The 16132-nt window shown below is 35.9% G+C and overlaps 3 protein-coding genes and 1 pseudogene across 5 annotated transcripts; 3 read left to right on the top strand and 1 right to left on the bottom strand.

Moving 5' to 3' along the window:
* Nucleotides 1-2189: 2189 nt before the first annotated feature.
* Nucleotides 2190-3149, top strand: LOC113310126 (annotated as a pseudogene).
* A 1317-nt stretch (nucleotides 3150-4466) lies between these two features.
* Nucleotides 4467-8192, top strand: LOC113310560 (myb family transcription factor PHL5-like). The gene is made up of 7 exons (XM_026559269.1): nucleotides 4467-5671; nucleotides 5805-5967; nucleotides 6054-6130; nucleotides 6223-6262; nucleotides 7472-7526; nucleotides 7655-7724; nucleotides 7810-8192. The coding sequence occupies exons 1-7, from the start codon at nucleotides 5090-5092 to the stop codon at nucleotides 8005-8007; spliced, it is 1185 nt and encodes a 394-aa protein (XP_026415054.1). The 5' UTR covers nucleotides 4467-5089; the 3' UTR covers nucleotides 8008-8192.
* Nucleotides 8193-8324: 132 nt separating this feature from the next.
* On the top strand, nucleotides 8325-10368 carry LOC113310559 (pentatricopeptide repeat-containing protein At5g59600-like). The gene has a single exon (XM_026559268.1). It carries the CDS (start codon nucleotides 8534-8536, stop codon nucleotides 10115-10117), a length of 1584 nt encoding a protein of 527 aa, XP_026415053.1. The 5' UTR covers nucleotides 8325-8533; the 3' UTR covers nucleotides 10118-10368.
* Nucleotides 10369-11887: 1519 nt separating this feature from the next.
* On the bottom strand, nucleotides 11888-14311 carry LOC113314264. 3 transcript variants are annotated; one of them, XM_026563046.1, is made up of 7 exons: nucleotides 14066-14311; nucleotides 13830-13970; nucleotides 13558-13739; nucleotides 13353-13471; nucleotides 13194-13256; nucleotides 12593-12657; nucleotides 11888-12422 (listed from the first exon to the last, which is right to left on the bottom strand). In XM_026563046.1, the coding sequence occupies exons 1-7, from the start codon at nucleotides 14238-14240 to the stop codon at nucleotides 12352-12354; spliced, it is 816 nt and encodes a 271-aa protein (XP_026418831.1). In that variant the 5' UTR covers nucleotides 14241-14311; the 3' UTR covers nucleotides 11888-12351. The 3 variants fall into 3 exon arrangements, with proteins under 3 accessions (XP_026418831.1, XP_026418832.1, XP_026418833.1); XM_026563047.1 differs by having other exon boundaries at nucleotides 11888-12419; XM_026563048.1 differs by having other exon boundaries at nucleotides 13558-13736.
* Nucleotides 14312-16132: the final 1821 nt, after the last annotated feature.

The raw sequence follows: 16132 nt of genomic DNA, 5'->3' as shown, positions 1-16132 counted from the left end.
TACTGCAAAGATTGGACAATCTGAAACTGTGTTTCAGTGAAACAGAATTCCTTTACAGCTATCTTCATAATTTGTTATGTCATCATGCATTAATTGGCTTGCTGCTTTGCATGGGTGTCATTGAGAATCACTATCAATTGTTGTCCTCTTATTTAGACACATACTTCTCTTCTATTCTATATGCCAAAGTTCAATACAGTGGCGTACTTCATTCCGTATTGGCGTGTTTTAGCCAATTCATACGGTGCTTTTGTTGCAAGGAGTTGCTAAGGGATTTTCTTTGATTAAAAATTTGGCTAAGTAGCTCTGTGTGTTAGTACTGTGTAATCTAGTATCACAATTTTTTATCATGTGTTACATTAGACTGTTTGGTGTTATTACTATCCTTGCTTTGTTAAGTTCTAGTATTAGTCTAAGTACTAATGTAGCTAACATGTCACACCATAGAATGGAAAAATCCAGCCAACCTGCTGAAAACAACAAGAAGAAAAAGAATGTTAGGAAGAATAAGAATACGGAACCGGAAACGGAAGTGACTACGAATTACAAACAATGGACAACTCGAGAGACTGAGAAATTATTGGAACTGTTGGTAGAAGCTACACTTGAGAAGAAGAAAGACACTAGTGGATGTTTTACTAATAGAATAGTGGAAGAGGAGATACTTCCAAAACTTAACCAAGCATGTGGTTGTGACAAATCTTTTGAGAACTATAAAGGGAAACATAGATGGCTGAAGACTAGATTTGGTCAATACCAGGATTTGTTTAAATCTTGTACTTCTGGATTCAGTTGGGATGATGCTAACAAGATGATTACTGGATCCGATGAGATGTGGAACAATTACTTTGAGGTATGTGTGTGTTACTTACTGAAAACTAAATTTGATATTTTTTTCTTCTATTTTGTGCAGAGATCTAATTCATGTTTTATCCTTTATTTATTTTTTGTATGTTAACAGAGCCATCCAAACCAAACTAACTTAAGGGAAGATAATGGTAAAGACTATGATGACTTGCTTATTGTTTTTGGGAATAAATGTGCTTCTGGAAAAGTTACAGTTGATCTTACCCATGAGGGTACAAGTGCTAGAACCTGTGATAAGGAAGATGAACAAGATGATTACTTCGATGTTGATTATACTCAACGAGAGCAATATGATAATGATTTTAACGTATCATACGTGGGATATGGCTTAGAGGAAAGTGATGAACAAGATAAAGATGAAAGTCAAGATATGAACACAAAGAAAATTCCTGTCAGAAAAACGGCACCAAAGAAAAGACCAAGGTGTGACATTGGTGACTCTTCTACATCAACTAATCCTACTGGGCAGTCTGATTATCTAGAGAAATTGATTGCCAACAGTCCATCGATTGCTTCTTCTATTGATTCAATGCATGCTTTTATTGCGAAAGAGAAAGAAGACCGCAAAATTGAAAAAGAAATGCGCAAAATTGATAAGGATAAGAAAGATAACCAAGTATGGGATCTTGTTTATGGCATGAATGAAATTTCTTTGGAAGATAAGCTGAAAGTAATTGAAATGCTGGACAACAATCACAAGAAGAACTTATTCATACGTTTTACTCCTGAAGAGAGAAAGTTGTGGATTGGTTCAAAGTTAAAAGCATAAACCTTTTATCTTTGCAAGTTTCTATTAGGTTTAATGGGCTTTTAGAGTTACAACATTTGATCGTTTTTCTTCATAACTATTAGTATTTAATTTTTCTTTTATCCTAGTTGAGAACTTATTGTTATGGATTGATTGCTACTAATTTTTATGGGTTGACATCTTTATGGTGAACATGTCTGATTTGGATTTATCTACTGATAGTGAAGATGAAGCCTTTGATACAGAAGAAAAAAACAGTGATGATGAAGAGGTAAGCAGCAATAATGAATTTGAACTATCCATATTTTTGAATATACTTTCAGCGGTGCATTCATGGTTGGTGGATATAATCAAGCAATTGCAATACATACAAAGTCAGCGTATTGAAAGACCAATGAGATGCCCAGTTACTTTGTTTGGATATAACTATATAAGGAGATTTTCGCGTCAAGACCCAGAAGACTTTCGAAGAAGTTATAGGATGTACCCTGATATTTTTCTAAAACTATGTTGTATCATTAGAGAAACTACATCATTATGTGATATAAGATGTGTTTCTATTGAAGAAATGCTTGGTACATTTTTACTCGTTGTTGGCCAAAGTTCACGATATTGCACAATACGTGACACATTTGGTCGCTCTCGGTGGACAGTTAGTAAAAACTTCAACAGGATGTTGCGAGCTTTAAATTCTATAGCTCCGAGGATGATGGCTAAGCCAACAAGTGAAACTCCATTTAAAATTCGTGAGAGTACACGATTTTATCCTTACTTTAAGGATTGCATTGGAGCTATGGACGGTACACATATCCCAGCAATGGTATAGAAAAGAAATGCAGACGTTTATCGGAATCGACATGGAATTACATCTCAAAATGTGTTAGCGGTTTGCAACTTCGACTTGGAGTTCATATACGTGCTCAGTGGATGGGAAGGGTCTGCTCATGATTCGAAAATACTTAACGACGCAATGACAAAAAGAAATGGACTGAAAATACCGCAAGGTAATTTTACTTTTATCTAATGTGAAGTTTTGAGTTTTTTGGTTAAGTTATATTCGGGTTCTACTTGACGAAGTTTTCTTTTTGTGTTTTATTCAGGTAAATATTACTTGGGGGATGGTGGGTTTGCAAACCGACGATATTGTTTAACACCATTTCGTGGCCAACTTTATCATTTGAAAGAATTTTATGGTACGGGTAATCATGCGAAAAAGGCTGAAGAATTATTTAACATGCGTCATGCTTCTTTGAGGAATGTAGTTGAAAGATTGTTCGGTGTTGTGAAGTCTCGTTTCTTGATCTTTAAGTCTCAACCTCCATTTTCGTATCAGGTGCAAGCGGAGATAATGACGGCTTGTGCAGGCCTGCACAACTTCTTACGAAAAGAATGCCGTTCAGATGAGTTTCCGGTCGAGGAAGAGGAAGATAGCCATCCATCAATGCTTGTAAATGACGATGAAATTTTGACACAACAAACTCAAGAACAACAACGTCAAGAAGCTAATGCATGGAGAAAGAGTATAGCGGATGATATGTGGGAAAATGTTCGTGAACAAAGGGAGTTAGAATTGTATGGAGACCGTTAAATTGAAGGGAAAAAAAATTATCTCGTTGCACAAAATAACATACTATTGATACAGAGATATGATCATTTTCATTTATTTTTTTCTTTTGATTAAAGATCAATGTTATTTGCAAATAAGGGTTTATTGTTTCTTAAAAGAGAATGAGTTAGGAGTGAACTCTCTCAAACTCCCCCAAACTCCCTCTAATAAACTCTCTCAAACTCCCTACACTCCCCCAAACTCCCTGAACTCAAAAACACAAAACTCTCTCAAACTCCCTACACTCTCTCAAACTCTCTCAAAATCCCTGAGATTTAAAATACACTCAACTCCCCCGAAATCACTCGAAGACTAACCCCCTGTAAAGTAATTCAAGTCAGGTCCACTGAGATTGTAATAGAAGTAATTCAAGTCAGGTCCACTGAAATTGTAATAGAGCTTTTTCAAGAACTAGTACAGAAACATCAGCAAAAAGAAACAGATACCAGTAGAGTGACTAGCCATCTTGATTATTTGTATGGACAAAATGGATTCACAAGGGGCCACAAAATAAATTCTTGCATTAGGCCCCGAAAGATGCAGGACCGGCCCTGGGCCCCCATGGCACCTATAGAAAAGAATTCCCTCGAGTCTTTTGATCTCGGCATTGACCGCCCCCATCCTACAACTAAGTGCCGCTTCCAGTTTACTTCGCCCTCTCATGACTCATATAGTCGTATACTGTCTGTCTTCTTCCGTCCGTTCCTTTTGAGGTTCTTTTGTTCTGATTTTCTCGAAAAAGTTGTCAAGTATTCAAACTGGGTTAAGAAATTAGCCATATAACCTACTCCTAATAAAGCCTACTTTCGGTAATGAACCATTTCATGTGATTGCACTGATTATGAAGATTCTTAAGCAACTGCAAACAGTAATTCTTTCAATCCTGAAACTCCAAGGTAATTCATTTTCTACGTGATCTTTTTTCCAGTTAAATACTATATTCTTATAGCTGTAATTGTTTTGTATTTTTGTAATGGTAAATTAAGTTATCTAGTATCTCCGAACAACGACATTGAATCTTTGTTAACAACGATTACACCCTAAAATTTGTATGCAGTGAAATATTCAAAAAATAAAATAAAATTATAATTTTAGTGAAGCCAATTTGGCTTTCAGATTAAATGAATTTTCCCTATCCGGTAATTAGTTTTGTATTAAACAAATTCAAATTCTTTAATATATGAAATCACTACATGGGCAATAGGATTGCTTCCTCATCTCTATCCATATCTATAATAAGAATAATTTTGAAAGGTTGTTAGGGTTGTCAACTTATGCAAGAATCTCATATATATTATTAACTTTTCAGATACCCATATCATCAAATTCCAATTTTATAGAATAATCAAGGACTTAGCTTTTGGGAGATTTTAAAGTTGATCAATTTCTCTTATTTTCTTGTGTATTTGTATTTTAAATTCTTTAGGGCTTTGGTTATATCACTATACATTTTCTTCCCTTATCCATCTTAGGAATAATCAAAAATTTTACAATGAGATTGTACATTAATATTCATAGCTTAACTCTGAAGTTTTTAGAGAATATCTTGGAGAGAGAGAGGCAGAAATATGCACATCCACAAACTCATGTTGTTTCTGTTAATAAATCTACAAAATTCTTAGCAATAATTGTTATGTCCAGCATTCGTCTCTGTGTTGGTTAGTGTTTTTTGTGTTTCTTCTCGTGTAATTTGCGTGGTTTTGTTTTCATAAGGTGTTCATTTAGAAAACGAAACAGAGTTCATTTTCTCTTGGGAGTTGTGATTCTTTTGTTTAAAAACAGAAGTTAACTGAAGAATTCGTTTCAGTGGTTCTTTTGTTGGCTGTTGTACTGTTTGGTTCAGTAGTGACGGTTTTGATAGGCTGTAAATGAACACTCAGAAGATTGAGTACCAAGAACAGAACTATGGATCGTTGAACGATAATCCTTGTAACTTACCCAATAATTCTTTAGAGAAATTTGGTTCTTTTCGAGAGTCTAGAGAAATGGGTATGTCTTTTCAGTCTCCATTACCAGTCTCAGAAATAAGTTTGCAGCTTCCAAACGTCACTCCGGCTTATACTGCTAATTCGACCAATTCAATTTCGGGTCGTTCTGGATCCGTATCTTCTGTTTTTTATGCAAACGAGTGTTATATGAACTTTCCACAGCATGAATATCAATATGGTACTCTTCCTATGGTTTCTCAGTTACCTCAGAATCATAATCCAGATACCTCATATCAATCTTCAGAAGAACCATACTCAGTTCGTTTGACAAAGCAAGATGATATTGATCTTCATTCATTAGATACTTTGCAATCTGTTGTGAAACGTCGTTTATGTAGCAATCAAAATCAAAGTTCTAGACCCTATGTAAATTCCTATCAGATTCTTCAAAACGATTCATTGGGTTACAGAAACAATGGAAGCTACCCCTTAATTTCTATTGAGGGGGATCAGAATTCTAGAGTGAGAACTTAAAAAAACTATTTTAGTCTTTGCTATGAAATTTTGTCCTATTGTTATGTTCTGTTTCATGATTTTTTTTATAGCTATTTTACTGGTTGGTTGTAACCATTTAAGTCTTCATTTTGTACTACAGAATTTTCTTTTCCATCAGGATAAGCTATCTCAAAGTTCCTGTTCTTCTGGATTTTCTCCTGTTTCACCTGGTGTTGCAATCTCGGTTAAAACGCGAATTCGATGGACTCAAGATCTTCATGAGAAATTTGTTGGATGTGTAAATCAACTTGGTGGATCTGAGAGTGAGTAGGATAAAAAATATTGTATTTCCAATTAAGGCAACCATACATTTAGTAAATGCTATTTTACTTTATTGTCGTAAAAACAGAAGCAACTCCCAAAGGAATCCTGAAGTTGATGCAGTCAGAGGGGTTGACCATCTTCCATGTGAAAAGCCATTTGCAGGTTAGTTTCTTGTGAGGCAAAATATTTGTTTCAGTCTTTGTTATAGATTGTGTTATCAGATGTATAATTTATACTTTATGTTTAACTTGCAGAAATATCGAACTGCCAAGTACATGCCAGAATCTGGTGACGGTATATTTTTACTAAACTTCAAATCTCTAAGCTCGACTATTAGTTGATTATAGTCTTCGAATCTAGTGTGACACAGTAAATTTTGTCTTTTTTCTTTTTATGATCAGGATTTTTGTTCGCCAAATTATTATAGCATATTTTCCTTAACTCGTTATGTTTTGGTGAAGTGAACTTATGTGTTCTTTTTAAAGAATGAACAGCTGTGTGTTATTATCTTTGGTAGTGCTTTCTGTAATTGAGTGGATTATAATCACTGAATGCTACCGGGACTTTCATTTCATCTCTTTTGGTTGACCAAGCATGATTTGCGAAGCAGAGTGTGTATTTTTACTAAGCCACGCCTCAACCCCAGTTATTATCTATCTAAAGACTTAGCTTTGGGGTCCACTTTTTCATATCCTTCAGTAGCCACCAATTTCATAAGCTTACGAAATACTTGTCTGGAAATACATAAATTAGGATTTATGTTCTTACCGAATATGTTCACTAATATGTTAAAGAAGTATCTTAAAGAAGTATTAGCTTGTGCGTGAGACTAAGTATCAAGTTGCTATACTGTTATATGTTTAGTTTAGGTTCTAGAGGAGTCTCCTTGTTTTTGTGTTGGTTAGTGATGTATCTGCCCTTGTCAAAATCACTTTAATTTATGCCCATTATTAAAAGATGCAAAGATCCTTGTATTGTTGTTGCAGCATCTCTCGAAGTTGATGCCATGAGATGGTTGGTAAGTCAGATATAAGGTGGCGGTATTAAGCAACAAGTGACCAGTATTTTCCAAAAAAAAAATTCATACATGAAGGAAATATTAAGTCTCGAGTTAATGAGGCTACATTACAATACTGCACTCTACTTATCCTTCAAAGCATTAAATCAAGAATTGGTGCGGGTGTGACCTGATGATCACATAAGTAATTGTGTTTAAACACCTCATGTATCAAAATTTGCTATAATGGGAAGAAATATAACACCGTTTCTCATAGGGACTTGCTGTCTCACTTGTTGAAAACAAAGCTAGAACACATGAAAAATTATATTTACGTTTTATTTTTATGTTTGAAATGACACATAATATTTCAAGCTATTGACTTCTGCTGATGATGATGGTGAATTGATGATTTTGTCTGCTTCTTGAACTGTTTGTTTTTAACAATGAGTTTGATCATATATTAGGCTTACATCTGCTCGTATGTCACTACCTATCTTTTGCAGGAAAAGCTGATAGGAGAACTTCTCTGGATGACCCTGCTCCGCTTGACCCAAAAACGTAAACTTCTAGTAGTACCTTCTTCTTCGTTGGAGAGAGATTTGCCTTTTATATTGAACTGCTTCTCTTGCTTTCTGAACATTCAAAGCATTCGCTGATTTTGTTTATTTCTCAATGATACTTGATAGGGGCTTGCAAATAACGGAGGCCTTACGATTGCAACTCGACGTTCAGAGGCGTCTTCATGAGCAATTAGAGGTACAGATGCTAACTTCTTTTATTCAGGTAATTGGTAATTAAAATTTCCCGTTGGCTTTATTAATAATTTGCTTTTGCCTTTCAGATTCAACGAAATCTTCAATTGCGAATTGAAGAACAAGGGAAGCAACTAAAGAAGATGTTCGACGAGCAACAGAAAAAGAAGAAGACCCTATTTGATATTCAGAACTTGGACATCATGCTCACCGAGGAAGAAGAAGCCGGTACTGTTGAAGATGTTCAGGTTCTCTGCACAGGAGAAGGACCAAACACCCTTTTTTGATTCCAAAATAAGCTAGATTTTCAAATTCATGTACAAAATTTGGGTTCTTTAAATATAAATACAGAAATGATGAAGCCGTACATTAAAAATATCAGGTACATTTGTTAAAGCTCTGTTAATACAAGAACAAAGTTGATTGTTAACTCTGTCAGCTTTCGTGCAAATATGTTGCAGGCTTTTCTTCCTATGGCATGTGTGAGTTGCTCTTTACTTTCAGCAAAAAGAAAATTCATTTTGGTTAGTGGATGGATTGTCTTTGCTAGGATATTTATTTACAGAAGATTCTCTGCTTTTGGCCTGAAATGAGATAACATCTTAAAAGAATAACTCTGGAATAGATATTTCAGCATAGCCTAAAAAGGAATAATCTCACCCGAGGTGGAAGTCTATACATTCTCGACTTTTCAAGTGACTGAGCATGTACAGGATTTAAGAGTCATCAGATGTAACTGTTAAGATAACAAATTCAGGCTGTGAATAGATGGCAATGGGTCTATGATCTTACTCTTAAATTGGTAAGTCCACAATGCCTGTGAATCGTTTGGAGACTCTGTTGCACTGTTGTATCAAATCAAAGGTCTTGAAACCAGCCAAGCAAATTCATTCCCAGTTATTAGCTACTGGAATTGAAATGGAATATGGGTATTTGAGTTCGAAGCTTGTAGGAGTTTATGCGGGTTGCGGGGATGTCAGTTCTGCGGCGAAAATCTTTGAGTCGATAAAGAAACCAAGTGTTTTTGCGTGGAATTGGATGATTTCAGCTTCAGCTTTTCAAGGAGACTGTGAAAATGCCTTAAAGTACTTCTGTCAGATGCAAAAAGCTCAAGTTTTTCCAAATAAGTATACATTTTCTTGTGTTCTAAAAGCTTGTGTAGGTTCAATGGATATAAGGAAAGGAAGGGAACTTCATTGCATGGTAATTAAAATTGGGTTTGGTTACGAGGTGTCAGTGATGAATTCACTGGTAGATATGTACAGTAAATGTGGGGAACTAGAATTTGCTCGCAAGTTGTTTGATGAAATGAGGGACAAAAATGTTGCTACTTGGACGTTGATGATTTGTGGGTATTCTCATAAAGGAGAACTTGAAGAATCTTTAGAACTTTTTAAGCAAATGAAGCTGCAAGGATTTGAGCCAAATGAGTTCACATGGAATGCAGTGATAACAGGTTTTTCCCAAAATGACTGTGATAAAGCTTTTGAACTCTTCTGTAAAATGAAAGCAGGAGGAATTACCCCAGACTTGGTTACTTGGAATGCGATGATTTCAGGTTTTACCCGTAACTATCAAAGTGAAGTAGCTTTGATGTTATTCAGAGACATGTTGATTTTAGGACCTCATCCAAATTCAGTCACCATTGCTGGGCTTCTACCTGCATGCGGCTTTATAGGCTCGCTACATGCAGGAAAAGCAATACATGGCTTGATCCTCAGAAGGAAACTTGGTATGAATATCTTTATGGTTACAGCTCTTATCAACATGTATTCTAAGTGTGGAAGTGTGAATTATGCCTTGAACGTGTTTGATCGGACACCAAAGAGTGATGTCGCAGCCTGGAATGCCATGATTGGGTGTTACGGAAAGCATGGAATGGTTCCAGCTGCAATCAAATTGTTTGAGAGAATGCAGGAAGAAAATGTGCAGCCAAACCAAGTCACGTTTACTAGTGTTCTTTCTGCTTGCAGCCATGGCGGTTTGGTCGAGAAGGGTTTGGAGATATTTTTGCATATGAAAGAGAAGTCCGGAATTGAGTTATCACAAGAACATTTAGCTTGTATGATCGATATTTTAGGCCGTTCAGGGAGACTAACAGAAGCATATCAACTGGTGAAGGGAATGGGTGAAGAGATAAATGAGTCTATTATCGGAGCTTTCCTAAACGGATGCAGAATCCATGGAAGAAGTGATTTAGCTATGGGAATGGCAGAAGAAATTCTTGGGATGGATTTGAAAAAACCAGGAGGCTTTGTGACTTTGTCAAATATTTGTGCTGCTAATGGAGAGTGGGAAATGGTGGAGAATGTGCGGGAACTGATGAAGAAAAAGAGGGTCCATAAGAAAGCTGGATCTAGTTGGATAGACGAGAAATATGGATTTCTTGGACTCTAAGCAGGAAAAACTGAAAAAACTTGTCAGATACATCCAATTGCAGTTCTTCAGTATATCACAAAAATGGTTCTGAACTTGATACCAAAAAATGGGATCAACCCACTGTACCATAAAAGAACAAAAAGGCAGTATAATAGCTTGATTTTGTCAGCACCATGAAGTAGGACTATAACCTCAATTACAGTATTACAGTGTATGCTATCATCCATAAATACTAGATTACTGCTGCAGCAGTGAAGGCCGACGATGAAAGGGAACTGTTTTTTAATAAAATGATACTGAAATTGATCGATTTCAATCAATCTAATGGCTATTTTAAAGAAATTTAAACTGTGAATCTGTTTGTTTAATGGTGTTTGACTGAAATCTGTAATCAATTTGATTGATGATCCCAAATTTGAGCTTAATTTCATGAAATCGTGATTTCCAAAAAACCAATTTCAGTTTCTCTGCACAAACATTATGACGGACAAACTCACCATTTTTTCATCACTAAGGGACTCCTCCCTCTGGTCGTCGTCCAATAAATATCTTCAAGTTCTTTTCCATCAAAAATGAATATCTGATAACATTGGCACTCTGGAACCGGAAAACAAGTTTTACACTTTCGCTGGCGTTAAAGATCTAACTTCAAATTCTTTTGACCCCTTTAGAAGGAATTGAAACCTTATGAAATAACCTCTCGGAGTACACCTCTGGTGCAGGTATTTTGTACGAATGCCAACCAATTTACCGTTGCATGCCCCTATGAGGTAGTAAATAGGAATTTGTTAGGATAACATCGTTAGCTAGTTGCAAGTATGAAGGTACTTTTGGTTACTTCAATTACCTTTTATTCCATCTCTTCTGGTCGAAATTGTTGCCAAAATTTAGAATTTTTAAATGTTAATCCATTAACAAACATTGGTATGTTCTTTTCTTCGTATGGAACTACTAATGAAGTCACACTGTCATAGTAGTAGTTACATCTAAAAATTTGGTGCCCAAGTACCTACTGGATGCTTCTGCACAGATTCTTGGAACGATATTCCTTGTTATCCCTGTGAGTGTTATACTGGAGATGGCAAAAGTCGAGCTAAATGTATATCCAAAATTGTTACATAGTCCAGGGTAGCATTATTGAAGCCAAGAGATCCAAGTCGTGATTAGTTCATTGCATGAATTTGTAACCCGTGTTTTAGAATTTTTTTTTTCAGAGTCGCTTTAGAAAAAAAGTCGTGATTAGTTGTGATCACTTTAGAATCACTAAGTCGTGATTAGTTGTTTTAATTTAAGTTTAAACTTTTGGCATTAAAAGTTTCTAATTTAAGGTTATGTTATTTCAGTCGGAAGACTCGGAACTATGTCCATAATGTTCATCCAACTTCTTATTGCCATGTGACTTACTATCTGACAAATTTCATAATGTAACAAAAAAAAAAAACAAGTTCAATCGAGGAAGCAACTTCACACTTGTTCCTGTGAATGGTATTTTGTGTAGTTGTTCATAACGCAGGACAATCAGTACCTCTGGAGCTTCTGACAATAGTCCAGTGCCATTTTTGCACCATTTTTAGTTTTACCCTGATAAGAGCTAACCCGACCACCCACAGTTTAGAATTCATATCATTAACAAAATTAAAATCCAGAAACATTGATATATTCTAGAAATCAATCAATCTTGAATCTACAATACACGTAAACTCATTTGTTCAAGATCAACCACAAGATTAGCAACAGAATACAACATCCAGAAGAAAAGAAAAAGAAAACAAAAAGGAGCAGCAGCAATCAACAAAGCATTTCTCATAATAGATTTCTGATGACGAAGATGTTCAAATGGTGTACCAAGATGCTTCACAACTTGTTCTTGTTTCACATCTCCAGTAAAAATACAGTAGTAAAAGCAAAACAGGAAGGAACTCTTGATAAGAATGGTTTCGACATGTTACCAGTGTGAGTAACAGCAAGCAAAGCTTTACAAGACCACCTAAAGCAGGCAAGGCTAGTGATACAAGCATTACTTGGATTCTTTATAAGGCCACCCCAACACAAATTTGTGAATAAGACGTGGAGCAAACATGCAAATCCAAAAATAAGGTTTCAACAAGTAATTGACAAGCGGTTCTACATCTTTGAAACAGTACAGACAATCATCATCCCATACAGACAATGCTCTTTCAGTCTATGTTTAATGATTTGAAAGAACTTATACTCTCTAGGATCGTCATCACGACAGAGGTGACACTTTGTTGTCAGTCTCCAGTGCTCATACGCATAGCCTCAGCAACAGCCAACTGCTGGTCCTCCTCGCCCATCTCACCTGCTTTGGAACAAACATAAACTATTACAACACATGAAGCATCTAATTCAAAAATGAGCTGTTACCATTAGTAGCTTGTCTTGTGATAAATTTTAAGAACAAAAAAAATACTGGAACCAAACTTTGTACACAAATCTAATACAGCATTGAGACTAAAAGTAATATCAGCATACCATTGCCTGGTAAATGCTCAGCCGCATCTTTCTCCGCACCTTGCACTAGTGCAGCCTGAAGATTCCTGGAGTGGAAGGGGGAACATGCAAAATATGTTAGACTGATGCCAATCTCTAAGATACTCTATTAGACTAAAAGGTATCAACAAAGTGCTCTCTTTTGCTTCCACTACTAGCAGCGAAGCATGCAGCGAAAGTTCTCCTGATGCAGCAATATCAGAACCAGGCTCATTCTCACTAGAAACTGAAGTTACTCCCTAGGCAGCTGGAGAGCTTCTTCCTAGACCTCTTTGCTGAGCCAGCACTGAATTCCAACTACCTCTCCAACAACTAATTGAAACTTCATATGTTTACCCGCCATAGATTACTCCGCATATATTCACCAGCATACAATCAAGTAACTTTGAGGCTCATAGATACAGTTCATACATATCGATTAGTCATTATAACGTATCAACCAGTAATATGAGAGACAAATAGTTAAACTAGTCTGACCAAAATTTGCAGTAATCCAACAAAACAACAACCAATGCAATCAAAGGGAATAACTACTGTTGTGTGTAGAATTAGACGTATAATAAAGAAGAAGTGGATACATCACCTTATTTGATTATAAGAAGCGAGAATTGAGAAAAACGGATCAATCTGATTATTAAAGTAGCCTCTGCATTGACAAGAACAGATTAATTAGCAACTTCTACCAACAGATTCATCATGTAAATCAAACATGGAACGATAGAGAAGCAGTAATAATTCATACTCAGCGAGGTCTCCTAGTCTTGGTTGTTTTAAGATAGTAAGGTTTACTGGTTGATTCTCCAGAGCTTTGATTGCTGAGTTAATGTTTGAAACCTCATCTCCACTAAAATCCGATTTAGACTGAAGGTTTTAAACACCAACAATTACAAATTACTGAATGATCTTTTCTAAAATCAGAAAAGAAACGTGAAAGGTTAAAATCAAACCTCGAAGGCTTGAACCAAGAATTTGGTTGCAACTAAAACTTCAAGTGCTTTCACTTCTTGGAATGCGATTTCCTTGCTATTACTGGATTTTACATCTTTAACTTGGGCAGATCTTCTAACCATCGTCGATTCCAGATGTTTGATTATCCTCCGGAACCCTCTTGGTTCGGAATCCGATCCTTCTGAAATTGCAATTCAAGATTATGAAAACAGACCTAAGAAAACTTAGAAAAGAGACAATCAAATAAATGGAAATTCGTTTATTCTTTCACCTCCTTCGGCATCCACAGTTTGTTCCAACTTCTTGAGAGAATCGCGAATTTCATCTCGAATCTTCTTTTGATCATGTTGTACTTTTGCTGCTTCCGCTTCGAGATATTGCAGTATCTCTGGCTTCATTCCTTGTTCCGTTACTTATGAAATTGAACAAGAAGATGCTTCAAGAATCATCTCAAAAGAAACAAAACTATGAAGAAATAAAAAATCAAGAAAGTAATTGAGATCTCACCTCCATCCTCAACATTACTCAGTTCACCTTCATCCTCATCATCACTCAGTCCAAGAAACTCGATAAAATCTTCTTCTCCTTCTTCATCTTCACTACCTTGAAAGAATTTTCTTACAGAATCTCGAACAGCGCCTACAGTTCTCTTTTGATCAGCGAATCCTCCTTTATCCGCCATTAATGGCTCCAAGAAAGTGTTTTCCCGCTCTCTCTTCCTCTCTCTGTAATTCTTTCTCTCTCCTCTGTAAAACCGACTTGGAAATGGCGTGAAATGAGGAGACTACAGTCCAAATTGTTTGTTATGTACGGAATCGGGAGATGATATTTCGGCCCCACGTTTTCTACGGTTAATTCTGTGACTTGGTTTTTCCGTTGACCCTCCAGGCTACAGAGAGCAATTTTTTTTTTTTTTTTTTTTGCACAAAACCAAAAAACTAAACAACAACTCTCACTCCTCTAGTGACTGCTCTACCAGCAAGATCCTCACTAATAATATATTTGATATCATCGGGTGGTTGATGTATCCACACGCCTTCCATCTCATTTGATGCGCCTTTCTTGGCTAAAAAATCGGCCACAGAATTAGCCTCCTTGTATCTCTGTTGAAAAAAAACGATTTCAGAGAGTTATTTTTATATATAGCGCCGAGGTGATTATTTATTTTATTTTCCTGATCGAAAAATGTGATGGTTTAGAAAAAGATTTTCATATGAAACTAGAGCACAAATGGCAACAATGTCGCGCTTTCCTTGAAATGAAAATCTTCGGCCGACTTATGAAAAATTCGTAACTTTTCGAAAAGAATCAGAAAGGTTTTACATACGAAATGTGCTATTCCGCACGACCTTGCGGGAAGCTATCCTGCTCAAGCGGATTCTTTACCGTCAGATCATGTTAAAACTCATATCTAACATCCTTGAACCTTTAAGGGAAGTGGTGGGTCCTTTCCTGAAAATGATGGGTCATTTCCTGAATGTGAATCTAACCGTTGATTTGATCATCCAACGATAAAGAAGCCGCTTTTACGGGAAACCATCCCGCAAAATCGTGTGGGATAGCATTTGTCTGTACCTATTTACCACCCACACTTTTCCTATTTGCCACTCCTATCAAAATATCAAAAGTAATTTTACGTTTCAATTCTGCTTTTCCATTTAGCCACTTGTAAAAGTCAAACTAAATTTGACTACAACTATTACCACTTTTATATTTCTTCATTTTCTTCTTATATTTCTTCTTTTTCTTCATTAATCCTCTTTTCTCGTTGAAACACCATTAAAAAACTATTAATCCTGGATTAGAGATCCGTTTAATTATAATGCACCAAGAATCTATGTTTTCCTTTCCAATTTGTTTATTTTTGTTAATGGATAATCTGTAATCTGTTCATAAATTATGGTCTGTAATACAAAACCTGAATTTAGGGGGCTAAATCTAATCATCAATCTAGTTTGTATATGATGATTCCTTCTACAACCTCCTGATTCAGATCATCGGATTTAATGAAATTGATGTTGATGAATTCAAAGCGATGATGTCTACCTGATTGCCTATGCCAGAAACAATAAATCAAAGGAGCAATATCAAGTGTTATGAATCATCAGTACAAGTGGGAGCACAACTCTCCATTCACAAAGTAGGATTGCAATTTGTTTTCAATTTAGGTTACACGACCAAAACTCCATCGAAGAAAGAGATGAAGACAAGATGATGTGCTAACTTAGTGAGGGTCTTTTTTGTTTCATTTTTTCTTTTTGCAGAGAGTTTATCAAATTTCAAGCATTCGTACCAAGTTGCAGGAAAGAAGAAAAAGAAAAAGAGAGCATTTCTCAAAATAAAACCATGAGAGTGATATTGTCTTTCCCCTGGATTTTTTTTTTATTTCTCGATGACAAAAGATGGATGAAGGTGGTCGTCGGCAGGCGGAGATGGAGAAAAATAATAATTGGGAATTTAGTTTTTTCTTTTATTTTTATGTTTGTTTGTTTGTTTAGTTGTTGGATGGTTTAACTGTTGGGTGGAAACAAAAAACCAAGAGGTAGTATTTAGGATATTCTAAAACCTATATGA

The sequence above is a fragment of the Papaver somniferum genome, chromosome 9, assembly GCF_003573695.1.
Source record: "Papaver somniferum cultivar HN1 chromosome 9, ASM357369v1, whole genome shotgun sequence".
NCBI classification, from domain to species: domain Eukaryota; kingdom Viridiplantae; phylum Streptophyta; class Magnoliopsida; order Ranunculales; family Papaveraceae; genus Papaver; species Papaver somniferum.
This window is presented reverse-complemented; position numbering and strand designations above follow the sequence as displayed.